Source organism: Trachypithecus francoisi, unplaced genomic scaffold (assembly GCF_009764315.1).
Source record: "Trachypithecus francoisi isolate TF-2019V2 unplaced genomic scaffold, Tfra_2.0 Contig01440, whole genome shotgun sequence".
NCBI lineage: Eukaryota > Metazoa > Chordata > Mammalia > Primates > Cercopithecidae > Trachypithecus > Trachypithecus francoisi.
In genome coordinates this window covers 10,583,752-10,600,247 of record NW_022681431.1, presented here as the reverse complement: position 1 = coordinate 10,600,247, position 16,496 = coordinate 10,583,752, and the positions used below count along the sequence as shown (strand labels likewise).

General features: G+C 45.1%; 1 protein-coding gene across 2 annotated transcripts in view; it reads left to right on the top strand.

Moving 5' to 3' along the window:
• The first annotated feature begins 2,461 nt into the window (after nt 1–2,461).
• Nucleotides 2,462–16,496, top strand: part of TNFRSF10B (TNF receptor superfamily member 10b) — a 51,482-nt gene continuing 37,447 nt past the window's right edge. For both annotated transcript variants that reach the window (XM_033228683.1, XM_033228674.1), the window contains exon 1: nt 2,462–2,975. In XM_033228683.1, coding sequence (XP_033084574.1) covers nt 2,826–2,975 — 150 coding nt within the window. In that variant the 5' untranslated portion in view covers nt 2,462–2,825. The remainder of the gene's footprint in view (nt 2,976–16,496) is intronic.

The window sequence follows — 16,496 nt, the reverse complement described above, 5'->3', positions numbered from 1 at the left end:
AGGCCAAAAATGCTGGAGACATTGCTCCTGAATCTCATTTTGCCACTTGTAAAACATGGAAAACGATCTACCCTCATCTCCCCAGGTTGTTAGGAAAATACACTACATGAAGATGTGCAGTCTCTGGCTGGGGGCAGGACACCAGCTGCCCAACAGCACAGACTCGGGGCATGGCACTGTCCCCTCTCCCCATCCCCAACCTGGAAGCAGAGCCTCGCTGCCCTGCCACTCCTGGATACAGGGCAGAGGATCGGAACTGGGACTGTGGTCTCTCAGTAGAGGCTGGGTGAACAGCCATCTGTGGCCACGTGGATTGAGACCTTTCCTGCTCACTCTTCAAACTGGGGCATGGGCTGCGTGCCCACCAGAAGGACAACTGGAAGCGTGGCAGGTAAACAAGGCTGTGACCCTGCAGTGCAATTGCTGTCCTCATTTGAATTCTGGCTCCTCTGTTCCTCCATGGCCTCTCCACATGGTGCTCCACCCCAGTCTTCAGAAGCTTCTGACCTAAGCTCAGAGAGCTGGTACTGAGGTGCAGGTAGGAGCAGGTGCAGCCTCTGCTGAGTAGAGGACATGTGCCCTGGGGATCCAGAGTCCAGAGTGACTGACACCAGCCCTGAGGATGCAATTTGTCCTCCCAGACCTGTTAACAGAGCCTGCAGAAGTTTACACAGGGCTGCTGAAGATTTTTATCTCCTCATTTTACAGGAAGGAGCTGGGGCCACACCAGAGTCACGGAGCTGGACTGGGAGCATGGCAGGGCCCAGCCATCCACAGCCTCCAGTTTCAGTACTCTGACAACCTGAAAGCCTGAGCCTTCGGATCTTCTTAATTCCTACTTTGATAAAGAGAGGGATGGGGTGGAAGGACCTGGCATAGAGATCGGACCAGCCCAACGTTGACAGACCTAGGACCTGGGGTCAGGAACTGAGCTCAGCTCTAGGCTCATCTGATGTCCTCCTGACAGCCTGAGGACAGAGACCTTATCTCCATTCATAGGCATAGTGAGTGGCAGGGACTGGCCCCAGCTGACCACGGTTTTCCAAGTGGACAGCTGGGAATTCAGTCTTCCCTGCCGCCCTCCACTGCTGTCTTGTCTGGATCCCCTGGTCATCGACTCCCAGTACCAAAAACTCCTGTATCCTTGAAAATCCCTAGTACCATGTGGAATGAAAATACCTAACAATGTGATGTATCATGTTTTATTTCCTAGACTAGTGACAAATGAAAGCTAAGTGTAGCAAGGTTGCAGGGACACAGACACATCTGTGGACTAGATGTGAGCGTAAGTTGGGTTCTGTAGTGGGAAGAGCCACAGACAAAACCCACCAGACGCGGAGTGAAAGAAGGAAGGGGTTTATTTGGCCGGGAGCATCGGCAAGACTCCTGTCTCAAGAGCCAACCTCCCCGAGTGGGCAATTCCTGTCCCTTTTAAGGGCTCACAACTCTAAGGGGGTCCGTGTGAGAAGGTTGTGATTGATTGAGCAAGCAGGGGGTACGTGACTGGGGGGCTGCATGCACCGATAATCAGAACAGAACAGAACAGAACAGGACAGGGATTTTTTACAATGCTTTTCCATACAATGTCTGGAATCTATAGATAACGTAATCGGTTAGGTCAGGGGTCCATCTTTCACTACCAGGCCCAGGGCATTGTGCTGGGCTGTCTGCCTGTGGATTTCATTTCTGCCTTTTAGTTTTTACTTCTTCTTTCTTTGGAGGCAGAAATTGGGCATAAGACAATATGAGGGGTGGTCTCCTCCCTTAGGTCAGTGGTCTTTTGGCCAACATAGTGAACCCCCATGTCTACTAAAACTACAAAAATTAGCCAGGTGTGGTGGTGCAGGCCTGTAGTACCAGCTACACAGGAGGCTGAGATGGGAGCATTGCTTGAATCTGGGAGACGGAGGTGGCAGTGAGCAGGGATCACACCAGGGCACACCAACCTGAGCCACAGAGAGACTGTCTCAAAAAATAAACCACACAAAAGAAAGAAAAGAAAAAGAAAGAGAGAGAGGAAAGAAAAGAAAGAGAGGAAAGAAAAGAAAAGGAAAGAAAGAAAGGAGGGAAGGAAGGAAGGAAGGAAGGAAGGAAGGAGGGAAGGAGAAAGCAGGCAGGAAGGAAAGAGTAAGCAGGAAGGAAGGAAGGAAAAGAAAAAAGAAAGAAAGAAAAGAAAGAACGAAAGAAAGAAAGAGAAGGAAGAAAGAAGGAAGGAAAGAAATGAGAAAGAAGGAAAGAAGAAAGAAAGAGAGAGAACGAGAGAACAGGAAGGACAGGTGCCGCTGGGAAGGGGAGAGGATCAGGACGCGCCTGGAAAGCGGACTCTGAACCTCAAGACCCTGTCTGTTCACAGCCAAGCGCGCGACCCTGGGAGGCGTCAACTCCCCTAGGCGCCTCACTCAACTCATTCTCCCCCAGTTTCAGTGCCTGTCCTGGCGCAGACAGGACCCAGAAACAAACCACAGACCCGGGCGTAGCCGCCAGGGCGAAGGTTACTTTCGATACCTTCCCTTCTCCGCCCCACTTGGACGCGCTTGCAGAGGGTTACGTTGACAAGGTTCTTATTATTTATTTATTTTTTGTCACCAACCTGTGGCGGAATTTGCAGTTGCATATTGGCTCTGATTCGCCCCGCCCCGAATGACGCCTGCCTGGGGGCAGTGAAAGTACAGCCGCGCCGCCCCAACTCTGCCTGGACACAGAAATCAGCACGTGTCCCGCGAACTCCGCAATCTCTGTGCCCACAAAATACACGGACTGACGTCCGATCTACTTTAAGAGTTGAAACCTACGGGCCTGGGGGGCGAAGAGCGTTCCCTCCTGCCATGGGACAACGGGGACAGAGCGCCCCGGCCGCTTCGGGGGCCCGGAAAGGGCGCGGCCCAGGACCCAGGGAGGCGCGGGGAGCCAGGCCTGGGCTCGGCATCCTCAAGACCCTTGTGCTCGTCGTCGTCGCCGCCGCGGTACTGATGTTGGTGAGTCCCCGCCGCGGTCCCTGGCTGGGGAAGAGCGCTCCTGACGCCGGGAGCGGGCAGGGAGAGAGGGCGACACGGCGGGGGTGCGTGGCCCGTGTCGCCCGCGGCCGGGCATGTCCGGGCAAGACGTACCAGTCGCCGGAGTCTGGGGAAGAGCCGGGTCCCCGGGCTGGGCAGGAGCGACCGGGGCCGCGAAGGAGCAGAGCGCGCGTTCCACTCGGTGTAAATTCCCTAATCCAGTGAGGGAGAGCGACAAGGTGGGAATTCCCGAGTAAGCCGGGTGAAGCCACAGTGACGTCGTCGGACTTTGATTTTGTTTTCTTTCCTTTCTTTTTCTTTCTTTCTCTTTTTCTTCCTTTCTTTCTTTCCCTCCCTTCCTTCCTCGCTCAGTTCCTGCCTTAATTTCTTTTCCTTTTGCGCCTTCGAATGAATTCCTAAAGGTGCTCATTGCAGATCGCTTTGAACCCGCGGCCAGCGAAGACCTCCCCTGTGGTTGCTGCGTCCCAGTGGTTCCGTTCCGCGCGCGGGAGCGGTCGCGGGGGCAGCTGGAGAGGACCCTTCCCCTCCTTAGCGGCTGCACCCCTACGCGCGCGGGGCCGCTCATCGCCAATGCCAGTGTTTGGGGTTCCTTGGGAAAATGAGATTTAGGAGAAGGGAGTCTGTGGCACTTGGGGCCTGACCTGCTTGATAGCAGCAGCTGCATTTTGGTCTGGCAAGAGCCTTTCTTGCCACCTCTCGGCAAATATCTGTGATAATGGGGAGGGACACAGGGTCGGCTTTGTAGGGAACGGCACGGTGTGCTCAGCGCCCGGAGAGATTGTGAATCATCACATTTTACAGAGGGGGAGACCGTAGCTCAGCGAGGGGAAGAGTGTGGGCCCAGACCTAACTCAAGACTGTACAGAGGGGCTGGAAGCGAGAGGAGGAACCGTGAAAGTAAGGTCAAGAGAATGCTGGTGTTGACCTAAAGAATATCAGTGTGAAGCACTGGAGTTTTATGGGATATTGTTACACACCTCATGTTGAGTTCACTGTTTCCACCCCACACCACTGTGTGTCCTTGGTATCACCTCTGAGTGGAGGGAGGGCGGAATCGTCCTGATGAGGAAGGTGTGCAGGGGCCTCGGCCTCCCCTTCCTGCTGTGGTTTCCGTGGGCCTAGGGCTCCCAGGGCCTCTTGCTTCTCTGTGGGTGGTGGATCTTTGGTCTCTGGCTGCTTTTATGATTTTTCTTAGCACTGGTTTGCAGTGATTTGGTTTGTTTGCCCTGTTGTGGTTTTTTCTATAAAGAATTTCTTGGATTTTTGGCTTTAGACTTTTATGTTCTTTCTACTTGGAAGATATTTTTCTGTAAAGAAAGCCACAACTGGGTTGTGTTGAATTTCTCGGATTTGGGGTTTTAGAGTTTATGTTCTCCTTGGAGATTTTTCTGTAAAGAAAGCCATGACAACCGGGTCTGGTAGTTCATGCCTGTAATCTCAGCACTTTGGGAGGCCAAGGCGGGCAGATCACATGAGGTCAGGTGTTCAAGACCAGCCTGACCAACATGGTGAAACCCTGTCTCTACTAAAATTACAAAATTAGCCAGGCGGGCGCCTGTATCCCAGCTACTTGGGAGGCTGAGGCAGGAGAATCACTTGAACCCGGGAGGCAGAGGCTGCAGTGAGCAGAGATGGCGCCACTGCACTCCAGCCTGGGAGACAAGAGCAAGACTCCAAAAAAAAAAAAAAAAAAAAAAAGAAGAAGAAGGAAGGCAGGAAGGAAGGAAGCCACAATAGAGTTATGTTGAATTTCTTGGATTTGGGGTTTTAGAGTTAATTTTGTTTGTTTGTTTGTTTGTTTTTGTGATGGAGTGTCACCTTTGTCGCCCAGGCTGGAGTGCAGTGACGCGATCTCAGCTCACTGCAACCTCTACCTCCCGGGTTCATACCATTCTCCTGCCTCAGCCTCCTGAGTAGCTGGGACTACAGGTGCCTGCCACCATGCCCGGCTAATTTTTTGTATTTTTAGTAGAGACAGGGTTTCACAGTGTTAGCCAGGATGGTCTCGATCTCCTGACCTCGTGATCAGCCCACCTCGGCCTCCCAAAGTGCTGGGATTACAGGCGTGAGCCACCGTACCTGGCCGAGTTTAAGTTCTGCTTGGAAGATTTTCAGCCATTATTTCTTCAAATACTCTGTCTCTTCTGGTGAACGTGGTCTTAATACATCTACGTTAGAATGTTAGATTTTGTATCAGAGTTAACTTAGTATCTGTTCTTTTTTTTGCCCCATCATTTTCTATGCTTCACTTTGGGTAGTTCCCAGTGAGGGCTCTTCAAGTTCATTGATCTGATTCTGCAGAATCTAACCTGCTGTTAATCTCATCTACTGTATATCAGACTTTTTTTTTTTTTGAACTTTAGAAGTTCTCTTTTGGCTTTTTTAGTATCTTTCACTTATTTCCTGATCTTCTTTGTGTTTCTCTTTTTTGAGACAGGGTCTTACTCTGTCACCCAGGCTGGAGTGCAGTGGCACAGTCAGAACTCACTGCAGCCTCAACCTCTTGGGCTCAAGTGATCCTTCCACCTCGGTCCCACCTGGGACCACAGGCGCTTGCCACCACGCCTGGCTAATTTTTGTATTTTTAGTAGAGACCGGGTTTCACCATGTTGCCCAGGCTGGTCTCAAACTCCTGCGCTCAAGGAATCCTCCCATGTTGTCCTCCCAAAGTGTTGGGATTACGGGCCTGGGCCACCATGCCCAGCCTATGAGTTTGGTGGCGGTGTTTTTTGTTTCTCTTTTTTAAATATCCTTGAGTACATTTGTAAGCTTTAGATGACCTGTTTTAAGGTCTTTAATGTAGCAACACCATTATATCTGTTATCACACCACTGTTTCTGTTGCTTGCGTTTTTTTTCCTGCCTGTGGGGACATTTTTGTTTTTTTCCATGCATAGTAATTTTTTATTGCATGACATTGTGAATTTTGCTTTCTTAGGTACTGAACATCATTGTTTTTTTCAAAGTCTATTGGGTATTACTCTGGTCACAATTAGAAAACTGAGGATCAGTTTGCTCCTCTGATACTAGCTTTTAACTACGTATAACCATATGCCTTGTGTTCACTTTCCTTATTCAGAGGCTCATTTAGTTAACTACTAAGGGTATAGTGGTCAACTTCCGATGGTAACTAGCCAGCACCCCTGGCATGTGGTCTGTCCACTGTGGGAAGGGGAACAGGAACATGCAGATCTCTCAGCCCTGCGTGGGCCACAATCTAGTCTTTCCTTCCCTGGGTGGCTTCTTCTCAGGCACCCAGAGTCAGTCTCAGCAGACACTGGACATGTCCTCTGCAAGGAGCAGCTGCTTCTCCCAGTCTCTGCCCTGCACTTGACCTCTGGAAGCTCCTGCCTGTGGTTCTCAACAGAGTCTACAGAGCTCTACAGGGTCCTCTGCCCCTGCTGCAGCTGGAGGCTGTCCTTATGCAGTGAGCTGAGGCCATAGCTAGTCTCACTGTCTGTGCTTGGCGGCGGGGGTGGGAGTGATTCATTCATCAGGTAGACGAGGAGCTCTTTACTCTGGGAAAATCTGTGCCTGAGCTGGGGAAGGACAAATGAGCCCTGTGTGAATGCTGCTCCCTGGAGCCCACAGTCCAGTGGAGCAGATGACAGCAGGGACCTCAATAACTATCAGGAAGCATGAGGTCCCACCACTGTCACCTCCCCTACCTCCAGAGTGGCTGTGCTGGCTCCAGAGATGTCATCCCTCCATATTTGACTGACAGAGGGAGGCTGTGCAGTCCCAAGGCTGCAGGTCATGGTAGTTTGGCTGGGATAATATGGTTTGCTTAAAATCAACATTGCGGGTAATGATCATAGTAATCAGAGCATGTGTTTAAGTTCTGTGTTCTAAGCGCTTTCCATACATATTAACACTGTCAGTTCACACAACAACCTATGTAGGAACTGTGATTATCCAGGGTAGTTTTAAGGATGTGGGTGACTCAGAGAAGAAAGAGAAGGTTTCTCGGGTTAATTTTTGACGAGAAATATTAGCAGGCGTTAGGCTCAAACTTGGTATAAAGCAAGGAGCCTGTGTCACAGGTGGGTGAGTCACAAGACAGGGAAACCCCGCCAATGACTCATGTCCGGGAGGAGGCAGGGTTCCTAGAATTCGATGGGTCAAGAACTGATCAAGCCAAACCCCTGCCCTCCCTTCTTCTTGTTTTCCTTCTCTCTCTTAACCATGCCCATGGACACCCCCATGAGCCCATTTCTGTGGCCCAACACAATCACACATCTCTGGCCACATGCCCATTCTCCCTCAATCAGAGAGGCCCATGGATGGCACAGCCTCGTCCTACACAGCAGAAAGAGTGAATGGTGATGAATGGATCTATATTATTTCAACTCTCCTACATTTTGTAATCATATTACAACATTAATTCAGCAGTACCGCTCTTGTTTTTACTCCCCTCCCCCATTACACTGGCTTCCTGTCTGTCTGGGATTCTGTTTGCATGAACTCTTTCCTCTATGTCCACTACTGTCCCTACCACCGATGGCATTTGTCACCTCTGCCTGAGCAGCCCCTCCAGACTCTTCACAAGTTCGTGGACTTTGGGGTTAATGATGGCTGTGCCTCAGCTCCTGTGAATGGAAACTGTGCTAAGGAAAGGAAGGGCTGTGTCGTGTTCCCGATACGCCATGGCTCCTTGCATACATGGTCGCCAGGCGCCTACATGTCTTCCATGAGTGAATGAATGGGTAATGTGGATTCTAGGAAGCTGCACTAATGCAGATGTCATGTCCTCAGCCTGCTCATAGAGTGCGTTGAACATGAGAGGTGGGGAGTGTGGCAGGCAGGCTGAGGACAGAACAGAGGATCTGAATAGAGTGTGGAGAGTCACATCCAGAGTCACCAAGGCCATTGTCAAGTTTTCACTGAGCACGTCCCCCATCAGATCTACCCTTTAGAGATCATTGTTCACCCAGTGGAGAGTGGATTAGATGAGTGACCTCAAGTGTGGCCTGGGCAGCATTTGGGATGGGTCCTAGTGGTTAGGGTGAGAGTCAGGTTGCATTATCATGAAGGAGGCAAGTGGCAGCTTACCAAGTGGTAACAAACTTGCCTTACAGCAGGTATAGGACACTCTATAAAGGAGGATATATTTTGACAATTTCATGATTGACTATTATAAATTTACTTTCCTTTTAAAGGCAATCAGAGCTGTTTAAGCTGATTTTTCTATAGCTGCTTGATTTAATTTCACTGAACCATATTACATCATGGCGAAGGTGTAAAACTTACATTTTGTGGGTTTTTTTCATGATTACAGCTAACGTTTCAGGGATATCAGGATGTCTTAAGTTTTGGCTACATGGTTATGGGTGATTGCCATGGGGTATATCTAAACTGTGTTTTTAATTTTTCTTTAATAGTACTAAAATGAATTCATCAAAGAAGCAGAATACAAAATCAACTGGAAAAGTCAATTGCATTTCTATATACTACCAATGAACAATTCAAAAAAAGAAATTAGGAAAAAATCCATTTACAACAGTATCAAAAATAATAAAATAGGAGTAAACTCACCAAGGAGGTGGAAGACTTGTGCAATGAAAACTATAAAACATTACTGAAAGTAATTAAAGAATACAAAAATACATGGAAAGCTATGCCATGATTATGGATTGTAAGACTAATTATGTCAACATTTCCTAAAGTGATCTATACATTCAATGTAATCTCTATCAAAATCCCAATTACATTTTTGCAGAAATGAAAAAATGTATTCTAAAATTCATATGGAATTTCTAGGGACCAGAATAGCCAAAACAATCTTGAAAATGAATAAAAATGTAGTAGGATTCATATTTCCTGATTTTCAAAATCTCCTGCAAAGCTGCAGTAATCAAAACAGCATGGTACTGGCATAAAAGCAGGCAAATAGATCAGTGGAATAGAGTAGAGCAGCCAGAAATAAACCCTCACATATATGGCCAAATTATTTTTCACAAGGATGCCAAGACGGTTGAATGGAGAAAAGGGCCGTCTTTTCAATGAAGGGGGCTGGGAGAATTGGATATCCATATTCAAAAGACTGAAGTGAATCTTAGCCTAACATCATATATAAAAAATAGCTAAAAGCCGGGCGTGGTGGCTCACGCCTGTAATCCCAGCACTTTGGGAGGCCGAGGCGGGCGGATCACAAGATTAGGAGATCGAGACCATGGTGAAACTCCGTCTCTACTAAAAATACAAAAAATTAGCCGGGCGCAGTGGCGGGCCCCTGTAGTCCCAGCTACTCGGGAGGCTGAGGCAGGAGAATGGCGTGAACCCGGAGGCGGAGCTTGCAGTGAGCCCAGATCGCGCCACTGCACTCCAGCCTGGGCGACAGAGCGAGACTCCACCTCAAAAAAAAAAAAAAAAAAGCTAAAAACAAAAACAAAAAAAAGATGTAAATGTAAGTGCTAAAACTACAGAACTCTTGAAATAAAATATAGGATAAAAATTTTGTGACATTGGATTTGGCAATAATTTCTTGCATATGACACCATGGACACAGGCAACGAAAGAAAATATACATATTTTGGACTTCATGAAAATCAGTAACTCGTATGCATCAAAAGATATAATTAACTGGATAAAAAGGCAAAACCCACAGAGTGAGAGAATATATTTGTAAGTCATATATCTGATAAAGTCTTAATATCTAAAGTACATAAAGAATTCCTATAGTCCAACAAAAGAAAAACAACCCAGTTAAAAATGGGCAACTGATTTTTATAAACATTCCTCCAAAGCAAATATACAAATGGTCAATAAGTATATGAAAAGATACTCTAATCACTAATCATTAGGGAACTGCTGTCAAAACCACAGAGATACCATCCTATACCCATCAGGATGATTATTATAAAAAACACACATACAGGACGGGCCCGGTGGCTCACGCCTGTAATCCCAGCACTTTGGGAGGCCGAGGCGGGCGGATCATGAGGTCAGGAGATCCAGACCATTCTGGCTAACACCGTGAAACCCCATCTCCACTTAAAAAAATACAAAAAAATTAGCTTGGCGTGGTGGCGGGCGGGCACCTGTAGTCCCAGCTACTCCAGAGGCTGAAGCAGAATGGCATGAACCCAGGAGGCAGAGCTTGCAGAGAGCCCAGATTGCACCACGGCACTCCAGCCTGGGCGACAGAGCTAGACTCCGTCTCAAAGACACACACACACACACACACACACACACACACACAGAGCATTAGCAAGGTTGTAGAGAAGTTGGAACCCTCGTGCCCTGTTAATGGGAATGTAAAATAGTGCAGCCACTGTGGAAAACAGTTTGATAGTTCCTCAAAAGTAAAAACAGGATTACCAGATGATCCATCATTCCCACTTCTAGGTATATGTCCAAAAGAATTGAAAGCATGGTTTCAAACAGATGTTTGTACACTCACGTTTATAGCAGTATTATTCACAATAGCCAAAAAGTGGAAGAAACCCAGGTTGGACAGATCAATAGATAATGTGGTATATTCATACTATGGAGAATTACTCAGCCATGAAAAGGAAGGAAATACTGGCACATGCTACACAATGAATGAACATTAAAGACATGCTCAGCAAAATGCCATTTATAAAAGGACAAATGAAATAGGATTCCACTTATATGAGGTCCCTAATGTAGTCAAATTCACAAAACCCAAAAGTAGAATGTTGGATGCCAGGAGTTGTAAGAAGGGAAGAATGCGAAGATGAAATAACTTCTGAGGATGGATAGTTGTGATTGTTGCACAACAACATTAATAAATGTAGTGTCACTGAACTACATACTTTAAAAGATTAAAAGATAAGTTTCATATTATATATAATTTACCTTAGTTTTAATTTTTTTTAGAAGAAAGCATTTATTATAGTCACTATAACAATTACATATAAAATGGAAATATTGTTGATTTAAAAAACCAATGCACAGGCCGGGCATGGCGTGGCTCACACCTGTAATCCCAGCACTTTGGGAGGGCGAAGCAAGTGGATATCCTGAAATCAGGAGTTCAAGAGCAGCCTAAACAACATGGAGAAACCCCATCTCTACTAAAAATACAAAATTAGCCAGGCATTGTGGCGCATGCCTGTAATCCCAGCTACTCGGGAAGCGGAGGCAGGAGAATCGCTTGAACCTGGGAGGCAGGAGGTTGCGGTGAGTTGAGATTATGCCATGGCACTCCAGCATGGGCAACAAGAGCGAAACTCCATCTGAAAAAAAAAAACCAAAAAGCCAATGTACAATTAAAATGGAATTCTAAAACATACTCAATTAACATTAAATATGCAAGTAAGAAGGAACAGGTAAAAGAAATAGAATTGACAAAAAATGGTAAAATTATAGAATTATTTTGGCTATATTAATAATTACACTAATTGTAAATCCACCAAAGACTATAACTCAAAGGTAGATATGGTTAGAAGGATGAAAAAGTGAGACTCAACTACATAATGTTTATAAGAGATGGATTTTTTTTTTTTTTTTTTGAGACAGAGTCTTGGTCTATTGCCCACGCTGGAGTACGGTGGCGGCGGGATCTCAGCTCACTGCAACCTCTGCCTGCTGGGTTCAAGTGATTCTCCTGCCTAAGCCTTCCAAGTAGCTGGGATTACAGGCATGTGCCACCATGCCTGGCTAATTTTTGTATTTTTAGTAGAGATGGGGTTTCACCATGTTGGCCAGTCTGGTCTTGAACACCAGACCTCAGGTGATCCCCCTGCCTCAGCCTCCCCAAGAGCTGAGATTACAGGCATGAGCCATTGTGCCCAGCCAAGAGATGGAATTTAAAAGCAAAATACACGTACATTAGGAGCAAATGGATGAAAACAGAGATACCATTCAAGTAATAAGCCTTAATATCAAGTAATATTAAGATCAAGTAATGATCTTAATATCATATGAGGTGGATTTTAAGGCCAAGAATATTATAAGACATGAAAAGGGATCTTTGTAGTGTTGAAATAGTTATTTCATCCAGTAGGCATAATGAGCATAAAGTATATGTCCTCAATAATAGAGCTTCAAAATAAATGAAGCAAAAATTTACCCAGCACTTTGGGAGGGCAAGGTAGGCGGATTCACCTGAGGTCAGGAGTTTGAGACCAGCCTAGCCAAAATAGAGAAACCTTGTCTCTACTAAAAATACAAAAAGTAGCCAGGTGTGGTGGCGTACACCTGTAATCCCAGCTATTGGAGAGGCTAAGGTAGGTAAATCACTTGAACCCAGGAGGTAGAGGTTGCAGTGAGCCGAGATCATGCCACAGCACTCCAGCCTGGGCAACAAAGTGAGACTCCAATCTCAAAAAAAAAAAAAAATTACAAAATTCAGAGGAAATTATAACACACTGTTCTAAGCAATTAATGGAACAATTTGACAAAAATATTAGTAAAGTCATAAAAGATCTGAACCACCTTGACTTAATTGGCATTTATAGAGCACACATGCATCTACTGAAAACTCATTCTCTTCCAGTGAAGATGGTACCCTCACTCATTTTATAGCCCATATTCTGGGCTATAAAATAAGTCTAAGTAAAGTTTCTTTTAAAAAAGAGAACTCATATAATGTATGTTCTCTGATCTCAATGAAATTCAATTGGAAGTAGATAAGAATGTCTATAAAGACCTCCAAATTTGGATGCTAAGCAACACACTTATAAATAATCCATGGGCCGGGTGCGGTGGCTCAAGCCTATAATCCCAGCACTTTGGGAGGCCGAGACAGGCGGATCACAAGGTCAGGAGATCGAGACCATCCTGGCCTACATGGTGAAACCCCGTCTCTACTAAAAAATACAAAAAACTAGCCGGGCGAGGTGGCAGGCGCCTGTAGTCCCAGCTACTGGGGAGGCTGAGGCAGGAGAATGGCGTAAACCCAGGAGGCGGAGCTTGCAGTGAGCTGAGATCCGGTCACTGCACTCCAGCCTGGGCGACAGAGTGAGACTCCGTCTCAAATAAATAAATAAATAAATAATCCATGGTTCAAAGGAGAAATTAAAAAGTAATTCAAAAATATTTCAAAATAAATGATAATGAAAACTTATCAAAACTTGTGGGGAAGCTATTAATATGTTTCTCTTTTTTTTTTTTTTTTTTGAGATGGAGTCTCACTCTGTTGCCCAGGCTAGAGTGCAGTGGTGTGATCTCGGCTCATTATAACCTCTGCCTCCCAGGTTCAAGGGATCCTCCTGCCTCAGCCTCCTGAGTAGCTGGATTACAGGCACGCACCACCACACCCAGCTAATTTTGGTATTTTTAGTAGAGATGGCGTTTCACCATGTTGGTCAGGCTGGTCTTGAACTTCTGACCTCATCACCCACCTGCCTTGGCCTCCCAAAGTGCTGGGATTACAGGCATGTGTCACCACGCCCGGCCACTAATATGGTTCTTAGAGTAAAATGTGTAGCTTTCAATGGTTCTATTAAAAGAATGGGAGTTAAGGGAAATGGAGAATGACCCTCAATGATATAGAGTTTCTTTTGGGGGTGATGAAAATGTTCTAAAATTGATTATAGTGATGGTGGCATAACTCCATGAGTATATTAAAAACCATTAAGCTATGCACTTTAAATGAGTGAATTATGTGAATATAATTGTTACTTATGTGAATTAGACCTCACCAAAGCTATTAAGAACAAAAGCACTGAATAAAATCCATGACCTGAAGAACCCCATTAATAAATTATAAAATGTAAGTGTAAATTAAAACCAAGGGAAATAACAAGGAGGGTTAAAAATCAATGTAATCGAATACAAACAATAAAAAGAATCAAACTGAATCAAAAGTTTGTTCTCTAAAACGATCAACAAAATTAATAACCTTCTAACTAGACGAACAGAGAAAAAAAGAGAACAGAAAGTACCAGTGTTAATCAGGAGTTAATGGTTTATTATTAAAAACTATGCACCATTAAAAGGATAATAAAGAGATCTTATCAATAACTTTAGGCCAATAAATAAATTTGGTAACGTGGGTGAAATGGACAAAATCTTTCTTTTTTTTTGAAACGGGATCTCACTCTGTCTTCCAGACTGGAGTGCAGTGGCACGATCTCAACTCACTACAACCTCTGTCTCCTGAGTTCAAGCAATTCTCCTGCCTCAGCCTTGTAAGTAGCTGGGACTACAGGCATGTGCCACTATGCCCAGCTAATTTTTTTGTATTTTTAGTAGAGACACGGTTTGTCCATGTTGGTCAGGCTGGTCTTGAACTCCTGACCTCAAATGATCCGCCCGCCTTGGCCTCCCAAAGTGCTGAGATTACAGGCCTGAGCCACTGCTCCCAGCCCAAATAGAAGATGATTGAAAACATATGTCCTGTAATCCCAGCACTTTGGGAGGCCAAGACGGGCAGATCATGAGGTCAGGAGATCGAGACTATCCTGGCTAACACGGTGAAACCCCATCTCTACTAAAAATACAAAAAAATAACCGGGCGTGGTGGCGGGCGCCTGTAGTCCCAGCTACTCGAGAGGCTGAGGCAGGAGAATGGCATGAACCTGGGAGGCGGAGCTTGCAGTGAGTTGAGATGGCGCCACTGCACTCCAGCCTGGGTGACACAGCAAGATTCCGTTTAAAAAAAAAAAAGGCTCACGAAGATGCGTATATGTATTCAAGATTTTGGAACTGGCAATACTGATTGATCGTGGAAAAACTAATCACTTCTTTGAGCGGTGTTGTCAATTAGGATTATCTGAGAAGGGGCTATAGGGATTTTCTGTGGTTATCCTCATGTTGTATGATTTTAAATAAAGGATTTGGGTTATACATGTGTATGAATTTATCAAAACTTACTGAATGGTACACTTGAGAATTATGCATTTTGGCCATGCATGGTGGCTCATGCCTGTAAGCACTTTGGAAGGCCTCAATCACTTGAGGTTAGGAGTTCAAGACCAGTCTGGCCAACATGGTGAAACCCCATCTCTACTAAAGATATAAAAAAATAAGCCAGGCATAGTGGTGTGCGCCTGTAATCCCAGTTACTTGGGAGGCTGAGGCAGGAGGATAGCTTGAACCTGGGAGGCGGAGGCTGCAGTGAGCTAAGATCATGCCACTGCACTCCAGTCTGGGCAACAGAGTGAAACTCTGTCTAAATTGTCTGAATATATATACAAACAGTCTAAATTATATATTTTATATATATATATATATATATATATAAAATATACGCATTTTGCTGTTGTGGGTATTCATTGCACAAATCTGCAAACTTTATTGAGTGCTTGAAAATTTTCATAATAAAATGTCGAAGGAGAGAACCTATCAGAAGGAGAGCCAGGGAAGACAGGAGAGAATAGGAATGTGACGGCAGAGAAAGGGGACATAGATGTCTGAAGCCAGGGAGGGCCCAGCCAGAGGAAGGGACAATTTGAGGGACACATGTTAGCTTCGCTGTCACCAAATACTGGACAGGCTTTTATGGAAGAGGGCTGCATTTTGTCTTGCTTAAATTCAGGCAGTTGAACTGAGCTCAACAAAATGTTTTCATTTTGACTTTTAGAGTCTAAATTTCACTTTTTATCTTAAAACATTCTCAAAATTACAGGAAATTTGCAAAAACTACACAAATACTTTTCGCTGAACCATCTGAAAACTCGGTGTTGACTTCATGGACATCATTCCTCAACACTTTGGTGCATACTTTGTACAAATAAGAACGTTCTCCCCCATAACCATGACATAGCATTCAAAATGAGAGCATTAACATCAACACATTACTACAGCTAATCCTCAGACTATATTCAAATTTCTCCAATATAGTGGGCACAGTGGCTCATGCCTGTAATCCCAGCACTTTGGGAAGTCAAGGCGGGAGGATCACTTGAGGTCAGGAGTTCAAGACGAGCCTGGACAACATGGTGAAACCCCATCTTTACCAAAAATGTGAAACATTAGCCAGGTGCAGTGCCACATAGCTGTAATCCCAGCTACTCGGGAGGCTGAGGCAGGAGAATCGCTTGAACCCAGGAGGCGGAGGTTGCAGTGAGCCGAGATCACGCCATTGCACTCCAGTCTGTGTGACAGAGCAAGACGCCATCTAAAAAAATAAAAAACAGAAAACAGAAAAAACACACCACCACCACCACCAACAAACTTCTCCAATAGCTCTTATGTCATTTATAGCACAGAGATCCTCTCCTGAATAGCTGTACTGTTGTTTTCTCTTGTCTGTGACTCTTTGGTATTTAGTGGGGCATTGACAGGATATTTTGGAGACAGCTTATCAGATACCTGTTTTTAAAAAAATATTTATTTGTGATAAAATTACTACACATATTTAGTAAAATTTACCATCATAACTATTTTAAATGTACAGTTCAGCTGTGTTAACATTCACATTGTTGTGTAACCAATCTCCAGAACACTTTTTGACTTGCAGAAGTGAAATCCTGTACCCATTAAATAGCTTCTAATTCTCCCCTTTACCCAGCCTCTGACAACTACCATGCTTTGTTTTTATGAATTTAACTACTCTAAGTACCTCATATAA